At 36.5% G+C, this 23,844-nt stretch overlaps 2 protein-coding genes across 4 annotated transcripts in view; both read right to left on the reverse strand.

Annotated features, from left to right (window-relative positions):
- Positions 1 to 23,844, reverse strand: part of CFAP299 (cilia and flagella associated protein 299) — a 633,581-nt gene that overhangs the window by 98,954 nt on the left and 510,783 nt on the right. For all 3 annotated transcript variants that reach the window (XM_007447561.1, XM_007447563.1, XM_007447562.1), the window contains one exon: positions 109 to 251. In XM_007447561.1, coding sequence (XP_007447623.1) covers positions 109 to 251 — 143 coding nt within the window. The remainder of the gene's footprint in view (positions 1 to 108; positions 252 to 23,844) is intronic.
- On the reverse strand, positions 9,524 to 9,966 carry LOC103068390 (protein ACN9 homolog, mitochondrial). The gene is made up of 2 exons (XM_007447560.1): positions 9,795 to 9,966; positions 9,524 to 9,729 (listed from the first exon to the last, which is right to left on the reverse strand). Exons 1-2 carry the CDS (start codon positions 9,964 to 9,966, stop codon positions 9,524 to 9,526), a joined length of 378 nt encoding a protein of 125 aa, XP_007447622.1.

Here is a 23,844-nt window from a genome sequence, read left to right on the forward strand (position 1 = left end):
TCCTGCTATATATACATTAGTGTTCCAGAAAATAAAATAAAAATCCTTATCTTTACCTCTGAGAAGCTTGTTCTCTTATTGAAGTTGTGAAAAACGTGCACAACTTACCTCATATCTGTGGGTCTTGGAAGAAGTCTTTTTTTTCCACTAAAGTAGACTTCAAAATCTTCAATCTTTAGCCTGTGGGCATAGTCAATGTATCCTGACACCTCCTGCCCATGAGAATTTCTGTCACGAATAAAGATCACGGACTAGTACATAGAAAAATAGAGAATGGAGAGAGGAAATGAACAAAACTCATTTCAGTAAATTTTACATGATAATAAAATCTACAGTTATTGAGTGATACCTGTGTTATACCCTATTCTAAGTGCTTTATGCTTCATACTTACCATGATCCTATGGGGTAGGTATTATTATTTTCTCCTGGCAGTGAAGAAATTTATGAAAAGTTAACTGAACATGCAGATAATGTTTATATATAGCAATTGTATATAACAATATCAATAAATAATTCATAGAAGTCTTCCTAAGGACAGACATTATTTTCAGTATTTGAAAATAAAACATTATTTACTTTTTTCCCAGTCCCATTGTCTTCTCTTTGTCATCATTTTGCAAGTCAAAAAACCGAAAAACAGAGAGGTTGAGTACCTCACACAGCTAGTAAATTGAGAAGCTCAGATTAAAACCCAGGCTCATGTGTTTGTCCTTCTAATCATTACATTCTTTTTCCATTTAAACAGCTATATATTTTATGTTATATATAGAGAAATGGGGTCCCTTCTTTTTATTATCATAAGAGTCAAAAAAAATCTCTACAAAATTAAAATCTCTTTGCAAATTAAAATCTTTTGGGACTTCCCTGGTGGTCCAGTGGTTAAGACTTTGTGCTTCTATTGCAGTGGGTGCAAGTTTGATCCCTGTTCAGGGAACTAAGATCTGCATGCTGCACAGCATGACCAATAAATAAATAGTTTTAAAAAAATGAACCACTTAAAAATATCTCTTTACATATTAAAATCTCTTTAGAAAATTAATTCTATAGGTCAAATCTATACAGAAAGTATGTATTTCTCCTTTGTATCAATTCCTTCACAAATATCTTTGAGCAGCTACTACATGTGAGACACTGTTGAATGTGCCAAGGACACAGTGATAAGCAAGACAGTAAAGGTCCTGATCTCTTGGAACTTATGTTGAGGCAAGCAGAGACAGACAATAGACATGAAAAGAAAACAATACTTACAGTGAGGGATAAGTGTTATAAAGCAAATAAAGAAGATGGTTGGCTAGAGGAGTTGTTGGTGGTGAAGGCTACTTTAGGTAGAGTAATCAGAAAAGACCTTGAGGAGGTATTTAAGCCAAGACTTGAAGGCTAAGAAGAGGTAAGCCTTGTAAAGATCTAGAATAGGAGCCTATCAGGAAAAGGGAACAGCTGGTAGAAAGGCCCTAAAGTGGAAACAAGGTAATGCAAATAGAAGAATTGTATTTTTTTCCTGCTCAAGCCAATAGACATTGATCTCAAGTTCTAGGAGGAAAAAAAGGAAAAGAAAAAAAACGCTAAGTGTAATTGGAAAAGTTCATAAAGTATTCATTTCCAAATCTAGATCAAAATGTAGAATTTCATGGAGAAGTTCTATATTTGGAAGAACGTGTAAACAAGCCTTCCTGTTCCTCTTGAGCAATTACTGGATTGTTAATTGTTGGGTCTTTGTGTAGTCAATTATAGGGAGCACTAACACAGGTCACCTCAGATAGCAGAGTTTCCAAAAGGGTGAAGCTAGAAAATTGAAATAATTCTTTCCCCTGCTACACCTATGAAAACAGGTTGCTAACAATATGCCAACAGAAAAGTGGAGGAAGAGAGACACAACTTAGAATTATTTGTTATTCTGCTGATGCTTCATCTTCCAGCTTACTATGGAACAGCACTGGGTGTTGAGAAGACTGTGCTAAGAAGAATTCTGAGGCACTTTCTTAGCTCAAGGGGAGGGAGGGTTGTACTGGATTAGTGATGTTTCCCATAGATATGCCTGGATGAACTAATATTCATTGCTATTTCTGTGCCCAATTGTGTATAAACTCAATCCATAGTCCTTCTCATTTCCCCCATGTCACTCCCAGTTAAATTTATATGGATTTCTCCATGCTTTTAGTCACCTAGTTTTTAGTTTATACAGCACAAAATTTAAATGGATAGTAACTTAGACTTCTTGAGATTCTCACACAACTAAACCAATAACTAACTTTGCTGTCCCTACTTAAACAAGGCCATGAGCTATACATATTTCATATGTAATACAAAAGGTGCTTGTAATCTTTATTCAATCAAGGCTGCTCCTGATGCAATAAGGCAAATCATGCAGGGACTGAGAGGGGGAAAAAGATCCAAAATAAGTCCTTTCCTTTCAAAATGGAACTCTATTAACAGAAAAGAAAACTCCTCTGTCTCTCTCTGTCTGTTTTTGTCTCTGTTTCTCTGTCTTTCTCTCTTTAAATGAGAGATGGACCAGCCTTATTCTTCTAGCAGAATATCATACCAGATATTGTAACTGACCTTCGTGCTGAAAACAAATATGAAATCTGTATAAAATCTAAAAAATAACTTGTAACATGCATTGATACACTGGCAAGAAAATGATGAATACTCAGAGTCCAAAAAATAAATGAAAGCAGCAGCCCAGAGAGGAAAGCAGAACCCTAAAGTCATCCTTGTCTTGCAGGTATTTGCCCAACCTTAGAGAATCTCAGCAAAGATTTCATGATTATATCAGATGGGGCTGACAGGAAACAAAATCCCGTCTTTCAGATAGAGAGACTAACAGGACCTATTGCAGCAACATAAAGCTGAGAAACAAAAAAAGGATGAAAAAATATCTCCACTGTGTTCAGAGAAAAGAAGAATCATTCCAGAGTTACATCCAGAGAAAACAATTTTATGGTGAACAATATATAGATTTTTTAGACTAAATAAATAAATAAATAAATAAATAAGAGACTTGGCTAACAACAGCCTCTTGCTCAAAGAAATTCTGCAGGATGTACTTCAGGCAAAAGAATGTGACTCCAGCTGGCAAGTTAGAGATAAAGAGTAGAATAATAAGAAAAAAATAGAATAGATAAAGAATAGAATCAAATATTATAAATATATAGGTCAATATAAACAAATGTTAACAGTATCTTCTGTAATAAAAATAACAGTATGCCTACAATTTTTTATATAAAGGTATGTTTAGAGAAAGTTGTCAGAGTTAAAGTTGGAGTGTCTAAATATTTTAGAATGAGGGCAGCTATACTGATTAACTTTAGAATTTGCTAAATATGTATGTATAAATTTGGGTCACAACAGGTGATAGTGTATATCATCTTTAAATTATTAGAGGATAAAACAAAGTGAGGAAAAAGCAATCGATCAATGAAACAGAAGGCAAGAAGGAAGAGGAAAAATTTGGAAGAGGCAGGACAAGTAAAATACACAAATGTAATGATAGTATTATGGGATATATTGTGTTCCCTCAGAATCCATATGTTGAAACCTAATCCTGAGTACCTCAGAGAATGTTTTAGACAAAGGACCTTTAAAGAGTTAATTAAGTAAAAATGAGCCCATTAGGGTAGGCCCTAATGCAATCTGACTTTATAAGAAGAGGAAATTTGGACACACAGAGAGACATTGGGGGGTTGTGTGCATGGAGAAAAGACCATGTGAAGACACAGTGAGAGGAACCATCTGCAAGCAAGGAGAAAGGCCTCAGAAGAAACCAAATCTGTCAACACCTTGATCTGTTTTGGACTTCTAGCCTTGAGAACTATGAGAAAATAAATTTCTGTTATTTAAGCTACCCAGTCTATGGTATTTTGTTATGGCAGCTCTAGCAAATTAATACAATAATAATAAATTTAAATAATTAAGTAATTACAATAAATGTAAATGGCCAAATGTTTAAGTTAAAAGATTATTAGAGTAAATACAAAAATATGAAGTAAAATATAAGGTTGAAAATTAAATAATCAAAGAATACACAAAAGAAAGTTCCTATCCAAAAGAGAGCTGGTACTGGCATATTAATATTAGGCAAAATGGACTTTAAGGCAAAATGCATTACTGGAGATGGAGAGTCACTAGATAATGATGAAAGATTCCATTTACAGAAAGATATAATAATTCTAAACTTGAATGAACCTTTGAAAACATAGCCTTAAAATATCTAAAGCAAAAATTGATAGAACTGTAGAATAAGTCATCATCACTGTGGTAAATTTATCTCTCTCATTAAGTTCTAGATCCAAAAGAATAATTACTTAAATATTATAGAATAAATATAGATTGTAAAGAATTTAAAAATACAAGCTTGATTGTTAGTTTTTAACTTACTCAAGTACCTAAACATCTTTAGTCTTTAATGTTCTTGTGGATAAAATGACTGATTGTCTAAAATGATATATATTTGACCATAATTTCACTATTTTACATTATTATATATATCCTTGCCATGTGTGTTAAAGCCCTCTGTCCATGGAAATCTGAATAAATTTCAAATCTCACTTCCCTAGTCTTGTGAGAGTTAAGTGCCTGCTGTGTGACTTTTGTGAATCCTGAGATTTTGGGGTTTTCTGAAGCTAGATAACTTCAAGTAAGGCCAAACTGGGTATAAGTGTGATTCCCTCCATGTTCACTGTGTGTCTTTGGGTGGGTTGTTCAAACTCTTAATGCTTCTCTATATTCATAAGTCCTATGCCCTTAAGTAGGTTCCTGCAAAATCCAGCAAGTCTCTACACCAAACCAAACTGAACACCCCCCAAAACAAAACAAAACAAAACACACCAAAATAAACAAGAGGCCAAAATACTGCTTGGACCTAAGCATTTAGTTAGTTAAGCCTGCTCTTTCTTTTTCCTTTTTCTTTTTTATTGAAGTATAGCTGGCTGATTCTGTATATTTTCACTTACATGTGAAATCTAAAAAATAAAACAAATATAACAAAAACCAGAAACAGACTCATAGATACAGAGAATAAACTAGCGGTTACCAGAGGGGAATGGGGGGGGGGAGGGCAAAATAGATGAAGGGGATTAAGAGGTATAAACCACTAGGTATAAAATAAATAAATTACAAGGATGTAATATACAGCACGGGGAGCATAGTCAATGTTTTGTTATGACTTTGTATGGAGTATAATCTATAAAAATATGGAATTACTATGTGGTACACCTGAAGCTGATATAGCATTGTTGTTAAGCCTTCTTGCAACCTCTCCCTTCTACCTGTTTGTCTTTCCACTCTACAGAGTAACAGAATAATCTCTTCCTTTTGTCTTGCATGAAACTGATAAATTCACATTTAGGTGCTGCCAAAGCCTTACCTTCTGCCCTATTCACCCAATTTGTAAACAACATGCAAATACTGTTTCTTTCCCAACAGGAATTCTGGTGATCATTGTATCTATGATTCCTTTTATTTTCAATAAAAACAAAATGTTCAACTAAAATTTCTATAATTTTAGACCTAGGAAAATAATCAGAAGGAGCTGTTTTCACAAAAATCTGTACAGACCAAATGAAAATTACTTTATTCATATCTTTCCAAGTATGGTTACATATGTGTAAAAGTATATTTTTTAAAAAACTTTTTAGTAAAAAAAAAATTGTTAAAATGAAAAATCTTCCTAATGAACAACACGCTTTATGAAATTATTTTAAAAATCTGATTAGAACTGTTGATGTATAGTAATTGGTGATAGTCAGGAAATTACAAATTTAACTTTAGAAATGCATCATTAAAAAAGCACAGTGTAGGGACTTCCCTGGTGGCACAGTGGTTAAGAATCTACCTGCCAGTGCAGGAGATATGGGCTCAAGCCCTGGTCTGGGAAGAACCCACATGCTGCAGAGCAACTAAGCCCATGTGCCACAACTTCTGAGCCTGCGCTCTAGAGCCCGCAAGTCATAACTACTGAGTCCACGTGCCACGACTACTGAAGCCTGCGTGCCTAGAGCCCATGCTCTGCAACAAAGATGAGCCACCACAATGAGAAGCCCGTGCACCACAGTGAAGAGTAGCTCCCCGCTCGCTGCAACTAGAGAAAGACCGCGTGCAGCAACGAAGACCCAACACAGCCAAAAATAAATAAATAAATTAATTAATTAATTTTTAAAAAAGCACAGTGTAGGGTAGGAGAAAAACAGTGAGACAGAAGAGGTGAGAGGTAGTTAGAGAACTAGAATGAAGTTAACTAATGCTCTTGATTAATTAATGTGTTCATTTATAAAATGTGTATTTTCCTCCAACGTGAATACGAATTACTCCTACCATTAATACTACTATCTATCATCTATTAAGAACCCACTATGTTTTGAGCAAAATATTAGCTTTATATTTATCACCTTATTTAATTCTCTAAAATATATATATAATGGCTAGATAGCATTATTATCCTCATTTTATAAATGTAGGACCTCAAAGCATTGAGAGTTTGAGGAACCTCCTAAAGGACATGCAGCTAGAGAGTGGGGCACATACACTCACACACCTACTTCCCATGAAGCCCATGCTCCTAACCACCATGTAGTGGACACACAGACCTGGATCCAAATGCTGACCCTGCCACCTACTTACTTTTTGACATTGGTAAGTTAGTTATCCTTTTTAAGATTCAGTTTCCTCTATTACAAAATGGTCGTAACACCTGCCTCTTAGGGTTGCTGTGTGAATTAAATAAGACTATTTTTGCTAAGCACATAACAATGCCTAGTACATGATAAAACCTCAATAAATATTACCTATTGCTTAAAAAATTTTACTATATTGTCACTATTGTAGTTATACTGTGTTAAGAGTTTTGTCAGTTCCTTTGGGATAAGGAAATGGAATGATCATATCAGAATTCCATTACCTAAGTTTGTATAATTATGTTTAGGTTGCAGTACATGGTTCAATTCATTTGTTAAATTTAGTCATCCTCAGTTAAAACTTTGGATGTATTTTGAAGTTAAAATTTAAACAATCTTTCCAGGTATTATACAGGATGGGCCTAATTGACAGTAAAATCATGATTCTGGCATCCAGAATGGATATAATAGGTTAACGGAGCCCCTTTGAAGAATCAGGTTTATTTCAGCTTGAGTGTGACATATTTTAGTAATTGAAAGCTTTCTTATTTGGATACCTCTGTCGTTTCAATAGGAATTAGAAAATGTTATAAATAATTGTTTTAAACTTCTCTACTAACCTTTCTTTTTCTTTTAAAAAATATAATAGCTTTATTGAGGTATAGTTTACATAACATAAAATTCATCCTAAAGTTTTAAGTGTATAATTCAATGACTTCTAGTAAATTTCTAGAGCTGTGCAACACAATGTAGCTTTAGAATATTTTCATCACCCCAAAGAGATCCCTTGTGCCCATTTGCAGAGATCCCTTGTGCCCAGTCCCAGGCAATCACTAATCTACTTTGTATCTCTATAGACTTTCCTTTTCTGGATTTTTTTTTCATATAAATGGAATCATACAATATATGGTCTTATTCATTCTAATAACTTTTTAATCACAGTTAATTTCCCAAAAGACACATGAAAACTCTATACTTTATATATCAAAGGGCTCTTTTAAATGATGATGCTATGTTTATAAAAGGAAAACTTCCAAAATGCTCATAGTCCTTAGATAAGACCCTTTAATCTTTTCTAGAATAATTCAAGTTACAACCAACACAAGTATTTCAGTAAATCAAATGATACTCATTTGAAACCATGAATAATGGTCTACATTTATTTGCAACCTAAGCGAAAGACACAGATTTTTTTTTTAAGTAACAAAAACAACAATGAAAAGCACAAGAACAAGCTATTGATCAATATCAAGATAAAGCATTCCTGAAATTGAAGTGGGGGGTCAGATACCAAGGAGCATGTGGAACCTGAGATTTTACTGAGATGGTCTGTGACCTCAAATGTGAATCAAAAGACTTATGGAATGCTTAGTTAGGTCCTCATTACTTCTCATGTGTTGGGAAAAGATGAATTAAAGTACAATTTAGACCATTAATATATCATTTGGATCTCTGGCTGCTTGTCTTTTCCCAGAAGTGGATTAAAATACAAATTCATAAACTTGTTATGAGTTGAGTACATGTGTTGCCTGATTTTTCTTGCCAAACACTAATGAGGAGGCATAAACCTGATACATCGAAACGGGACTTTTTCAACAGTGAAGCCAAAGTCAGTTAAACAAAAAGCGCACTAAGCAGTATGTTGCTGCACAAAAACTGAAACATCCATTTCAGAGTATGAAAGCTGTCAGACAAGCTAAGTGCTGGTGACTCCCCCACTGAGACTGTCAGCATGCCCCCTGATAAAGACAAATGAAGAAAGAATTTTATCTCCTAGAATTTTAAGACTCTGGAATGCCTTTATGAATCATTAGTTTTAGGGAATTATTTTGTTTTGGAAGAGAAATGATTTTGCAAATGGAGTCTAAGTTTGGACAAACAATTGTTTTCTAACATTTCAAAAGGTCTGTCATTATAAATTTCTCTGATACAAGTTATTTTCCGAATTTTTTATGCTGATAATTATTTCAAAATTCCATGTCTTCTTATTCATTTGCAATTAGACATATCTTTTCACTATTCACACACTTCTCAGGGTTATGTGAAAGACAGCTTTTGTCCTCCCTGTTGGAGGCTTATTCTCAGAACCAGCAGACTTTTCCTTCCACATCCTTTTGCACAAAGCAGGTCACAGGCCAGCTGAGATTCAAGAGGCAGGCAGAGTGACTTCTCTTCTTGATGGGAGCACTTGCCAAGTGTCATTGCAAAGGGGCACGGATAAAAGACAAAGTGAAGAATGGTGGCTATTTTTTGCAATCTATAAGTATTTACCATAAAGAACCTAAGAGTTTTGCTCATATTTTGACAGTTGGAGATTTGATTTCTGAAGGGAATCATTGACTTTATTAATTTTTTTTCTCTCCCAGCTTACAAAAATGTCCATATTTAAAAAGGTTCTTCTTTGCATTACCAGTGAGGTTAAGAACTTAGGAATGTCTGATCTCACTGTTAGTATCCAAAATGTTCTGGAAATTTTAATGAATGAAAATAATATTAAAAGTATATATAAGCTCTAAATACTGGAAAGGAGAAAAATTATCATATTTGTATATAGAATGATAATTTACTTAGAAAATCAGAGACAGCTAACTGAAACCAGTACAAAATATCTACACAAAAAAATAATAGCTTGGTTTCACACTAGAAATAACCTATTAGCTATTGTGCATACAATCTTTATTTGCAGTATGCTTTTTAAAAATTATAACATTCTTCCAAACATCTTTTATGAAAAACTTTTCTAAAATAACATAAAAACTAAACAAAGAGGTTACACTGCTGAAGGAAATATATTATTATAAGATAAATGTATTAAAATTTTAAGCAAAATACCAATGGGGTACTTTTTTTTTTCTTTTTTTTTTGTTTTATTTATTTTTTTGAAATGCTTTGTTAAACTTTATTGTATAGACTAAAATTTTGGTTTCCTGGACTCAGTAATACTAAACTGCCTATTGGGTTTAGTGGCTTCTTGCATCAGCTCCTGCAACTGTCCAATTTGTTCATCACGAAAGTCATTAAGTCTTTCTTCTGGTAGGGAGATTCCAAAACATGATTTTTCAGTTGAATTGTGTCTGTTTTCATTAGCTTGTTGCCATAGCACTGCTGCATATGCCTTCCCCCAAAGGTCCTTGAACAGAAATTTCCCCCGATGAATTTGCTCTAATATTTGCCAGTTTTCTCCCATTCCTGCAAGAATCGCTCGGCCTCGTCAGAACCAACGGTCTTATGTCTCCTAAATTCATCCTTCACGTACTGGTCACCAAGGGCTTTGAGGTCTGGGGGTAGAACTCGGTGCAGCAGCAAAATGCGCCGATACAAGGCCCGGACACGCGAGACGTGCCCAACAGGCATAACTCTGATCGTGTACCACAGGCCGCGCCTGTGCAGAGAGACCGCGTGCGCCGGCCTCTCCTTACAAGCCGAGTATAAGCAACCCCAAATCCAATGGGGTACTTTTGATTCCTTAGAATTTTACCTTGAAGATCGTGGCTAACATTATCTAAGATAATTTTGAAAAGGAAGAATAAACAGCAGAACTTGCATTATTAGATATGAAGTTACAATAATTAAATCTTATATCATTGGTACAGTGATAGATGGATAATGGAAAGTAATAACTTCAGAAACACACCCTTACACACAAATGTGTATGCGTATAGTGTATATGTTTTTCTATAGCATGATATTTTCTAAATTTTCTATAATGAATGTATACTCTTCTTTAACTACACGACTCCAAAATCTTTTCTCCAAACATACCACTCTCTGAACCTCCACCTCCTATTTTTCTAGCTCACATAATCTGGAAGCCCTTTCAGATCTTTGGAACTGCTGATCCATTAAACTACCATGTTTCAATGTTTACTACCCTGTTTATATACTCGTTTTCCGCTTTATACAGCTAAGATTCCATGGTGGAGCATCATAATTGTTCACTTGCATACCTCTTCAAATTCCTTGCACATATCCTGTTACACTCATTGAAAATATTCCAGTACTGTTTCGACCCAACTTTCCTTTTATTGTTTTTGCATAGCTATGACTGTGTTTGGCAAGAAAACTATAATGACTCTTCTCACAAATATTAATGACCATAAACTCCTTTGGACCTATAGCGCTTGCATAATAATTGTCTATGATAAGCTCTTCCCCTCTCCCACACTCCCATTTTTTTTATATCTTCTCTCATCAAACTTTCAGCAATACCTTTTTTTTCCCCTCACATTCAGTGATTTTTCCCTCTTAAAATAGAAACATCTTGGGAATTTCCTCTGCTTGTTACCTGAGCTCCCATAACAGTTTTAAAAATATTTTTCTTTTTGCACTTACTATTTTATATTGTAGTGTTCAAGATCCTTGGAGACTGGAGACTAAATCTTTATCTAACTTTGTATGCTTAACATCTCCCCTAACCCTTGGTTCAAAGAACGTGTATAACCAATATGGTTTTGGATTTGAGGTGATTAAACAAAGTCCAACAAGATAAACTGCCAGCGTGCCATTTATTTAATCATGCTTCACAGAAAGTGTCACCACGTAACAAAATAATACTACTGCTAAGAGCTAACTTTTAAAGAGTGTTTACTAAGTGCCAAAATTTCTCTCATTTAATCCTAACACAAGTCCCACAATGTAGGTAACATTATTAATCCTATTTTACAGATAAGAAAACTAAAGCAAGAGGAGGAGCTAGGGCCCAGGCTTATATGGTTAGTGTGTCAGTCAGAAGTCCAACAGAAAACAATGGCAACATTTGTGTATGTACGCAGGGATTAATGGATGGCATATAGGGTCATCACAAAGGATCCTGCATGAAGCCAGGGCTACTAGTACTGAAACTGACACTATCCCTACCACAGGCCTCTCCCTCACCCCCAAGTGGGAGAGTTTATCAGGACCCAAGAGGGAAGGAGAGATGCACAGGCTGAGAGCGTGCTGGAGCAGAGCAGATAACTGATGTCAAAGGACATAGTTAGGTATAGGTAATCTCACAGAAGGAGGATCAAGGGAATAAATACCTTCCTGCTGGAGCCTCATATTGGCCAAATGTAACTGGGTCCAGATCCCTGATACCATGTATGTACCCCATAGAAGCAGCCTCCCTAGGTAGAGAGTAGGGTGGAGAGAAGAATGGAAGAGGCTATGAAGAAACAAAATCAATGTATGTGGAATAGTTAGTGATAATGCTGGGATTTGTATCCAAGCATTTGACTACGAAGCCTCTGCTATGCTTGTGGGGTGGCAGGCAGGAAGGGAGGTTTCCTTTTCAATTCAGATGCCAAAAACAAAGTGATTCTTATGAAAAAAGGGCTTTTTACTTCCTTTCCACCATTAACACTGATGGAACATTCATTTTGCAAGGATAATACAATTGCTTAGGAGAATAAGAGACAATCTGGGAATAAGAGAAAAATGACTATGACATCACATATAGATTCTTTTTCGCACGCTGATAGGCACTTCGAATTTTGCGTGGTGTTATTGGTTTGGATCAAAGGTCTTCAGGCGTGATCGAAGACTAAGAAATCAGAAATAAGAGAGGCTGACAGAATGTGGTCATCCCAGTGGGATAACTGCTTCCTGACAATGAAGATATGACAAAGCCAGAACATAGTCTCTTCAATTAACAAGACTAATTGTGGGTTAAAACCACTTCCTTAGTGAGGAGAAACTATAAATTGAACTCATTATATAGTGAGGTTCTATAATTCATTGAATATGAATGTGTAGTAAATTATTGATCATTCTCATTATAGACTGGATTCTGTCAACCTCAAAAAATTTTTTCATCGTCTCCATACAATTCAAAGTTAAAAAAATCATCTATATCTTTTAATATAGGCTTCTGAACAGCGTTAATCATACTTTGCTTTGGAGGGGCTCATTCAAATATACTTACTGAAAGACCAGTGTGCACCGGGCGCTGTCCTAGGTGCTGGAGATACAATACTGAACGAAATAAGAACCTGACCTCATGGAGTTCACAGTCTAATGAAGAAGACAGGCAACTTCTCCATATGGAAATCTGGAAGGAACTTCTCCTTTACCATCTGGGCATTTTCTCTTATTCTTAGAACTCATTTTCTTGGAGGATTTTGTGGACCCACCCCCCTGCCCCTATGCAGTATCTCCACAGAGCCCATTTCTTAACTCTCCTCTTAACTATCATACTGTATCTTATTGGTCACTTGACTGTCCCCCTGTTAGACTGTAAGCGGCTTGTGATCAGGGATGTTACCATCATGTAACTTTGTTCCTCCACAGTCAAGCCTCATGTCCAGCACAGAGAAGACATACAATAATGTTTATTGATTAAATGCATAACTGAACAAAAGAGAGAAGAAAAATGTCTTTCTTCTACCCACTTTCCAAACGTTAACCTCAGAATGGGCATGAGTCATATGTACACTTGATGGCAAGAAGTATAAGAGTCACAATTTATTGATAGTCCTCTATGTGACAGGGGCTTTACTTGCATTTCTACTAAGTTAGGCATTTCTATTTTCATTTTTTTAATCACATAAGAAAAATATTATATTTTGCCCAAGGACACACAGCTAGTAAATGGCCGAGTTGGAACTCCGAATGAAAGTTTCCAAACTCAAGTCTTTGCTCTCTCCAACATCAGACTACCTCCCAGCAAGCATGGAAGAATGTCTCAAAATTAGTTGTAAATTGTTGCTATGACAATGAGCACATTCTCTAGTAAGATGTCCTCAACCCTATGTATAAATTAGGAACATGGTGGGATTGTAAAAACTCACACTGCCATACTTTGCCTTCTATACAAGATTGTGCATGGTCTAAAGGATATTGCCAATCAACATTGCCTGGAAGTGAGTACCTTCTGGAGGAAACAAGAACTTATCCAAGGGTTTAGTAAGTGTCCACCTCTCCGTCCTCAGCCCCCAAAGAGAGGTGATGCTGCCCTACCCAGCAATCAGTAAGCAAATGAACAAAGGAAGCCTGTGCAGCATTACCTGGAATGTGAAATGCAGGGTGACCATGTGGACCAGTGGTCCCCAACCTTTTTGGCACCAGGGACGGGTTTTGTGGAAGACAATTTTTCCATGCACGGTGTGGGGCAGGGTGGTTCAGGCGGTAACACAAGCGATGGTTCAGGCAGTAATGCGAGCGATGGGGGGGATGGTCCAGGCGGTAATGCAAGCGAGCGACGGGCAGTGGCAGAGGAAGCTTTGCTCACTCGCCCACTGCTCACCTCCTGCTGTGCGGCCCGGTTCCTAACAGGCCAGGGTTTGGGGACCCCTGATGTGGAGAGTTTTAGGGATTAGGTAAAAGCTAACTGATATAAAAGTAGCAAGGTCCTAAACAATATTCAATGCTGAATACATTTCAGAGGTACGGGACGGGGAGTCAGTGGAGACGAGACTACTACTAAAGAAAGATTTCAGGTCATTCATTCATTCTCATGTTTAATGAATATTTATTGAGAATCCATAAGCAGATCGCTGTTCTAAACACTGATAATAAATGGTGAACGAGATAAGGTCCCTGCTCTCACTACAATGCTTTTCAGTAGAGAAAGAAGAATCATAAATATGTAAACAAATAATTGTAGGTATAGATACTGTGCTGTGAGAACAATGAAGTTGATATTAATTGGAAAGGACCTAGCTACTTTAGATAGTGAGGTTGAATCAGGCCTCTCTGAGGAGGAAATGTTTTAAGTGAAACTTGAATAATACAACAGCCATGGGAAGATGCTAGGTAATAACATACCAGCCAGAAGGAATAGCAAATGCAATGGTCCTCTTACAGGAAATCGCCTGGCTTGTTCAGAAATATAGAAAGAAGGTCATTGTGTCTGGATTACTGTGAGAACAGAGAAATGGATGGGGAAGGGATGACATGAGATAAATTTTAGGATTAAGTAGGACCTAAATTTTGTAGGCTAAGTGGGCTCTAAGAATGGCTTTCAATTTGATTTAAATGAGATAGGTCTGCGTCTTTATTCCTGCCCTGCCACTAGGTTCATCAGTACCATTTTTCTAGATTCCACATATATGTGTTAGCATAGAGTATTTCTTTTTCTCATTCTGACTTACTTCACTCTGTATGACAGACTCTAGGTCCATCCACCTCACTGGGGAGGCTGGGACGAAGTGAGAGAGTAGCACTGACATATAGACAATACCAAATGTAAAATAAATAGCTAGTGGGAAGATGCTGTATAGCACAGGGAGATGAGCTTGGTGCTTTGTGACCACCTAGAGGGGTGGGATAGGGAGGGTGGGAGGCAGGCTCAAGAGGGAGGGGATATGGGGATATATGCATACATATAGCTGATTCACTTTGTTATACAGCAGAAACTAACACAACACTGTAAAGCAATTATACTCCAATAAAAATGGGGAAAAAATGCAATAGGAAGTCACTGAGTAGTTTCATGTAACAGAGTACCATGAGTTTTAATTTAAAGACATCGCTGGAGAATTTAAAAGGTCTTCTGGAGAAGAAAGTATGGGGCTGGAGCAGACGGTGCTGTGATAAGAATGGAGGTGGAACAGAAAAGACAACTGAGATGTATAAGACTTTGTCCCGACCTTCAGGACTAGAAGGCTGCTGCAACCAATATGAACACAACAGCCATAAATTCTATTTAGTCATGTTTTAGGCAGTAAATTGGCATTTAACTTACATTATTATTGAAGAAATGATAGTAAGATTGGATTTAGCAAGAATACCCCAGACCCTTAAACCCTATCCACTACCCACTCCTGCAAAGCGTCTGAAGGAAATGAAAACTTAACGCTAGTGAACATTCATGATTACTCGGAAGTTCTGTTGGCAACACCTGGTGTCATAGCCTAAGGACTTAGGCTGAATCACGTGAAAGGGCAACTGTTATTAAGGTGCCCGAGGTGACCCTAAGTCTAAGATTATAGGTGGCTGAAAGGCATCCTCTTCCCACATCCCATTTAAGCTCACATCCAAGCTTCAGCTATTGTTATTAAAATCTAATATTTATTAAACGATCAAACTGGGTCATGCACTGTGTAGACTGGGCCATGCACTGTGCTAAACACTTCACATGCATTATTTCATCTAGTACTCACAATGAACTAAAAAAAAGCACACTTATCACCTCCACTTTACTGATTAGAAAACTGTGACTTGAGAGAAGTAATTTCCCCAAGTTATAGCTGTATGTGACAGAGCTAGAATTAGAAGCCAAGAGCTTCCTCTGGCTTGTTTTCTTGCCAAGATTTTCTCATTAGCCTGGTAAACAAAGAATTACAGAAGATGGCTTGGGTGAAAAGGAGACAAGAAGTTCCTCTTAGTCTATTTCAAGTGTCTTGGGTCACTTCAGACAAAATCTAGTACAGACAAAAAGGTGTCCTTCGTGTGGTTTAGTTTCGCTCATCATGGGATTTGGGACAAAAATCTCATTTTAAATGAGGGTACCCATTTGCCTGGATTATTATCTTAGTATTCTATTGGGGAAGTTTGTTGTCACACAAGTTATAGTTGTCTGGGGATCAAATACAATTTTTTGGATTCAGATTGAAATATAACTGTAATACTACCTTAGATGTACCTTACATTACCAAGCATAATTTTGTAATATTTTAATTACTTTCTTGGTTTCTAAAAATCTTGTTTAAGGAGTATGTTATAGTAGGAATTTCTGAGCCTGTGTGGATTTGTCTGCTCATCTGGGCAGCAGAACAATACAGTCAGGGACTGTGCTGGAACATCAACTTTGGGGCGTTGTAAAATGTTATTTGCACAGGGACGTTTGTATGGTCACTTTGAGCATTAAAATCTTCAAGACCAGTGCTCCAGAGGTTATTTCCTTCTAGATAGGAAGAGTTTGTGACCTTTATTGCCCATGAGACCACAAAATCGAGGCTAATTGAACAGCTAGGCTTCAATTAAGATGCCTACCTTAGCCAAAGATGATGCACTGACTCCACTGCTATGTGACAGAGCAAAATGAGCACTGGTCAGCAGCTCCACTATTCAGTGTATGTTTATGAAGTGTTTATTGTTATTGTGTGCTAGGTGCATGGATGAACAGGACACCATCTTTGCCGTCAATCTTCCTCCGTTCTAATGTATAATGACATATTTATCCTTCTTGGGAACATTTAGTTGTCATGAGTGGCAGTTTGGGATAGTGGAAAGAGTTTAGACTGGGTAGGAGGGAAAGCATCAGGGGCTCTTCTAATCTCTGCCTTTAACCAGCTATATGACCAGAGATAAGCAACTTAAGCATTTTGTGACTTATTTTCCTCATATGTAAAAGGAAAGTGGCAGGAATGATTAGACATCTCAATCTAAAAATCTAAGAGGTAAACATTTTTTTTGAGGCTATTTTAGTTTGGTGTTTTCCAAAAATTCTGGAATAACTTGTGTGCTTAATAAATATTAAATAAAAATAAGATCATCTTGATCCTCTTCTTCCTTTGCTCATAAGTCCAGAGGATCTTTAAAGAATTTAAAACTCTTATGTATCATGCTAGGGAAAAAAAATCAAAACAAACTCTGAGAATAAGCATAAGATAAAAAGAACTGCCCTTAATCCTAAACTCTCTGAAATTCAAAACATGCAGGATGTGGTTTAAGGGTAATGTGCAAATACAACATTGTGATCTCAAGATTAAAAAAATAATAAATGTGTGTTTATCTTTGTTATCTGCCCATTTAAAATACTTTTATTTTTAGCCATGATAATTATGCCAAAATAACCCAATAGCATCTACTTTTAAAACAAAATACCAACTTGTCTACTTATATTTACATCATTTTAAAATATCAAGTCATCCAAGTCCTTTCTGTCTGTATGATTTGTTTAGGCCCTTTAAGGCTATCAAACATGTAAACATTTTTGATAGTCATAGCCATAGAAATAGTTGATGCTATTTATTAATGAAGATTAATTAATGAAGATTAAAGCATAACATACAGCATCTAGTTCAAATCACATATTTTGATTATGAGAAACATGAATTTGAATGTGGATCACTCAAATCTGAAATGTCAGATTTGTGAATTTTTAATGAACATGAAGCTGTTAACATCAGCAAAGCAGAGAGATTAATAGATGAACTTTTTCAATTTTCCTGAGTTAAGCACCTAAAAACAATGTCTTTGCATAAGGGTTTGCACAAAAATTTACTCATGTGCAACTCACAACAATCCTGTAAGGCAGTTTCGTCATCTGTAGAATGAGTACAATCTGTAGAGTGGGTACAACAATAACACTTCAGATAAATTAGGCTTCAGCATGGGCTGGGGTTTTCCTTGCTGGGACCTTGATCGTTTCTTGGACGTTTCCAGAAACTTCAAGGTCTCAGAAGCAAGGAAGGCAAGTAAATTGCTCTAGTGTGGAGCCACAGAGCAGAGGAGGGGCTTTTACTACCTTGAAACACATTCAGGGGATTTTTAAAATGGGAATTCCACAGAGAATGTCTTTTAAAAACCATTTATCCCCTTGGGAATTCTCATTTGAGAATGTGATTTTAAGATGACAATGATTTTTTAACTTTTTATTTTTTTTTGCGGTACGCGGTCCTCTCACTGTTGTGGCCCCTCCCGTTGCGGAGCACAGGCTCCGGACGCGCAGGCTCAGCGGCCACGGCTCACGGGCCCAGACGCTCCGCGGCATGTGGGATCTTCCCAGACCGGGGCACGAACCCGTGTGCCTTGCATCGGCAGGTGGACTCTCAACCACTGTGCCACCAGGGAAGCCCCCTCACATTTTATGAGAAATATACCTTTTAAAAATTAATTATCTTCTATTTTTTAAATAGACCCACAGTATAGCCTAGTGGCATATGTAGGAAAGAAATTGCTACAGTGGCAATTTTGCAGGATGAGGAAAAGGCACAATGGCCAAGATAACTTAGCTTGCCTAGAGTTAGTCTGCTAGTGAAGGCCTGAAGGAGTAGGAGGCAGTCTCCTGATTTTTATTTTAATCCCTTAAAATGTTCATTAGATCACACTACCTTTTTGTGCTCATAACTGGCCCATGAATTCACCAGTACAAGACAGTATTTCCTTCCCTGTGTATGATGCAAGAAAAACATGTGTTAAGCATTTCTGAGGACATTCTTTGCTGTTCTAGACAATCACTTGTCATTTTCTCAGTAAATGCTTACGGATGATGCTGATAATGATGAGGAGGATGGGGGTGTGATACTGCTGAGCAACCAACAAATGTGCTATAATTACCCACAATGCGCAGAACAGTATGATAAGCACAAGAGGAATACGAAGAAACATAATGAATATCATTTGCCACCACGTAGTTCACAATTCATTTGGAAGAAAATGTTAATCCATAGAAAAAGTAATGCATAATTCAAGGCAGCTCACATGTACCTACCAAATGAACAATCTACCAAAGAAACAGTTTAAATCTTTGGAAGAACCATATCACTGTGGACTGGCATAATCAGGATAGGCGCATTGGAATAGAGGGATATGAATACATTTTGATGAATTTGTGGATTTGAGACAGGCAGAAATGCCCACATACCTAAAAAAAAATCGGCAGATGAGAGTCTACTAGTTTTCTCTAATGTTTAGGCGACACATTCAGTTAACGTGTTAGAAAGACACAATGAATCAATAAACTGGTTACAATGGAATTTAAAGAAGCACAAAAAGGATTCTAGGTCAAATATTTGTGACCTCTTACTTTAGCTCTTTTTATCCCTTTTGATAGGCACTGGTAAAATCAATATCTCCACCTCAGCTTGTTAATTTATAAAAATAGGAGAATTCTTGTCTTTCACTTCAAGAAAGATCATCTAAAAAGTAACTAAACAATATATTTTAAATAGTACTACTAAAATTATTATATATCTTTAATTTAGAAAAAATAATAATTCCAGCATAAAAATTACTCTAACAATAATGATTCTCAAAATGGCTGAAAGCCTGGAATTGTAGTTAGCAGCACTATACAAAGATAAAATATTTGGATGAGTAATGTTTTAAATAAGTATTTTACTTAAAGTGAGTGACTTTAGAAAATAGTTAAGATTAAAAAATCAAAAAGGCTCTTTTATTTTCTAAAAGTAACTCGAAATACTAAAATCTCCTACATCATCAAAATTAGGTGGTGGAACTAGAAAGGTTAGATTATGGACCCCAAGGATATACATGTCTTAATCTCTGGAACCTGTAAATATGTCGCTTTACATGGCAAAGGGACTTTGAATATGCAGTTAAGGTTAAGAACCTAGAAATAGAGAGGTTAGCGTGGATCATCTGGGTCAACCCAATGTATTCGCAAGGGTCCTGAAAAGAAGAAAACGTTTCCCACTTTGATCAGGGAGGAACTGTGACTCTTGAAGAAGGGTCATCAGATAGATGCAACACTGCTGCACTGAGTATAAAGGAAGGGGGCCATGGGCCAAGGAATGTGGGCAACCTCTAGAAGCTAGATAAGAAAACTAATTCTATAAATCTGCAGAAAGGAACTCAGCCCTGCTGCCACTTTGATTTTAGCCTGATAAAACTCACATCAGACTTCCGAACTATAAACTGTAAGATACTAAATTGTGTTGTTTTAAGCTTCTAACTTTGTGGTAATTTGTTATAAGTTGCATAGAAAACAATGCAGCAAGAAATTTAGACTACTTACTTGGCTTCTACATTAGAAGGGGTTATTCAATTATTAGCTACAACCAGGGATTATTTAGAAAAATCAAATCCTATCATTAATTATACACAGGCTGATGCTAAATCAATTTAAGAATTATAGTAATTAAGAATTAAGTAAATAGGGCCAGTAATTGAGATACAGAAATTTCTCAATGCTAAATATGTAACTGTATCTAAAATTGAAAAGTAAAATGGAAAAAAAAATGAGCAAGTTATGTCATTCAGTAATATGAAGATATCAGACAGGGACTTTTCACTCATTTCATTCAGATTCCCTAAAAAGTGTTCTCAGAAAAGTATATGAGTCTTAATGGCATCAAAGGATGAGAGATATTTCATTTAAAAAAGAATTAAAGCTGGTATATTTATTTCCCTTTTGCTGCTATTGAAAATTACCATAGACTTGGTGGCTGAAAGCAACAGATGTTTAATTCAATCTCAGTTCTGGAGGCTGTTAAGTCCCAAATAAAGGTGTCGGCAGGTCTTTACTTCCTCTGGAGGCTCTAGGGGGAGAATCTGTTCCTTGCCTCTTTAAACTTCTGTGACTAAATTCCTTGGCTTGTGGCTACATCACTCCAATCTCTGCCTCTGTCTTCACATGGCCTTCTTTGTGTGTGTCTAATCCCTCCATCTCTCTCTTATAACACTCGTGATGGCATTTAGAGGCTGCTTGCTTAATTCAGGACAATTTTATTTTCATTTCAAGGATCTACTATAATTGTATCTACAGAAACTTTACAGTATATGGTAACATTCACAGGTTTCCAGGATTAGGACTTGATAGCTTTGGGATCACCATTCAGCCCACTATAGCTGATTTCTGGAGTGCAGGTAATAATGTTTTTTTGTTTTTTGTTTTTTAATCCTGATGCTATACTAAGTTGCATTTAGTTTAAGAAATATGTCTGACCCTAAGTCTTACCAAAACCTGCATTTTAACAAAATCCTCAGTTGATTTCTATGCACATTAAAATTTGAGAAGCACTATTCAATAAATAGGTGAAGGTGACATTGTCAGAACTTGAAAAGTGACTGGCTGGCAGTGAAGAGAAGTAAGGAGTAAGTAAGAAGGCAGTATGTAAGACTTTAGCTAAACTTTTATATTTTAAAGGAATAAAGTTTTAGGCTAAAGGAACAATGATTTTTGGTTCTAATGAACACATTTCCAAAATGAGAGAAGAATGGCAGAGATATTTGAGTCAGTCTGTCACTGAAGTCTCTGAAATTATTCTCTGTAGGTGGATGCCCATTGTCCAGAGGTGCAAGTCTCTCCTGTAAGTACTGATGGCAGCCTCCAGGCTCATCCAAAATGTTCCACAGTTAACATCATACTCAGCGACAAAAAGCTGAAAGCATTTCCTCTAAGATCAGGAATAAGACAAGGATGCCCACTCTCACTACTTTTATTCAACATAGTTTTGGAAGTTATAGTCATAGCAATCAGAGGAGAAAAAGAAATTAAAGGAATCCTAATTGGAAAGGAAGAAGCAAAACTGTAAGAGGCCATCAGAAAACTACTAGAGCTCATCAATGAATTCAGTAAAGTTGCAGGATACAAAATTAATATACAGAAATCTGTTGCATTTCTATATGCTAACAACAAAATATCAGACAGAGAAATTAAGGAAACAATCTCATTTACGATCGCATCAAAAAGAATAAAACACCTAAGAATAAACCTACCTAAGGAGGTAAAAGACCTGTACTCAGAAAACTACAAGACACTGATGAAAGAAATTGAAGATGACACAAACAGAAGGAATGATATACCGCATTCTTGGATTGGAAGAATTACTATTGTTAAAATGACCATACTATCCAAGCCTATCTACAGATTCAATGAAATTCCTATTAAAATAACAATGGCATTTTTCACAGAACTAGTGAAAATTCTTTTAGTCATAAAATTCAGAGCTTCCAAAACACTTTGGCCTCACATGAAGCATAAGCCATTGTAGCACTGGTAACAACATAATTGATACTTGCAACCATTAAGGGCTTATTTGATGCCTGGCACTCTCTCTGAAAGAGATTTATGGTCTCAATAATGTTTACAGCAACCCATGAAGTAAGGGAGGCACTTCACAGATGAGGAGACTATGGCCTTTCTTGCACATCTGGCCCCTGGTTGCTTCAGAATGCCTCTATCTCACTGGCATAGTGTCTTCAATCACAGATGAGTACTAGAAATACTCACTAGTTCATTCATTCAGAAAATATTTATTGAGTGCAAGGTAATGTGAATGAGCTGGGGTATATGTGCACTCTGAGGACAAAACAAAACAAAACAAAAACCAGAAAACCAAAAAACTGATCTTCTTTAGATGCACATACAGTTAGGGAACAGTGACTATTTTCTGTATGAGATAACTGAAAGAGCTTTACCTTTTTACTCCTCTCTGTGAACTTGCAAACTTATCACTTCTATCTACTCTCCAATATACCACTGATTTGGGATGTTCTCAGCTGGCCTCCATTTCTTACTCTACTCTGGGCCAAAAATTAATCCCTGGAATTCACTGAGGAGGTTGATATGGGGTTGTCTGTGTATCACTGTATCAGTAATGTTAACGCTAGAGAGACCATATGTTATTTCACATCTACCAAGGAAGATTTTTCCTTCATTAGAATAGGCACAGTCTGGTAGACAGTTTTCCATGCAGGGTAGGTTCCACTGTTTGCCTGCATTTGAAATTATTTATTCATTAAAATATCTCCAATATCAGGGTTGCTTGAGATGCTGCCTCCTGGGCTTGAAGTCCTAAAAATTCCTGCCAAATAAAACATAATTCTCAACAAAAAAAAAAAAAAAAAAAAAAAAAAAAAAATATCTCCAATAATCAAGCAGTCATACTATTGGGGGAGAATGAATGGATGTATGAAATATAGAGAAAAATTCTTAAACATACTTTTAATCAATAATATCATGTATTTTCTTATTAAGCTTATTAAAACTGCCAAGTGGTAATAAAATTGTCTCATTTATGTTTTGCCTCTTTTCCTTCCCTCCTGATTTCCTAAAAGTACTTGCTGCACACACTGTGTGGCACACAGTAGGTCCAGTACATGGTGTTTCTCTCCCTCCTTGCAGAACTGTTGATAATGCTATAAATTAACGATGAAGCAGGTAGCTGGGGAGGGCAAGATTAGTGTTAGGGAGGTCTCATGGGTTCTCAGTTCCCAAATAAGCAAATGTTGATTTTAACTACCAATATTCAATATATTTTCAGGTTTAAGAACATGAATATATTTGTCTTCACTACAGCACTCTGAAATTAAACTGATAGTACTTCATAGAATAGGTTTATGGGCTTGTAAATTATGCCTTTTATTATCTGAAATATTTGACCTACTTTTGGTTACTATGTTCAGTAAATACTGCAAAGTCTATTTTGCATAATCAAATGCTAATTGAGTAAAGTAAAATATCATTAAAATGTATGGTTAAGGGATTCCCTGTTGGCACAGTGGTTGAGAGTCCGCCTGCTGATGCAGGGAACGCGGGTTCGTGCCCCGGTCTGGGAAGATCCCACATGCCACGGAGCGGCTGGGCCCGTGAGCCATGGCCGCTGAGCCTGCGCGTCTGGAGCC

This window comes from Lipotes vexillifer, unplaced genomic scaffold, assembly GCF_000442215.2.
Source record: "Lipotes vexillifer unplaced genomic scaffold, Lipotes_vexillifer_v1.1 scaffold272, whole genome shotgun sequence".
NCBI classification, from domain to species: domain Eukaryota; kingdom Metazoa; phylum Chordata; class Mammalia; order Artiodactyla; family Lipotidae; genus Lipotes; species Lipotes vexillifer.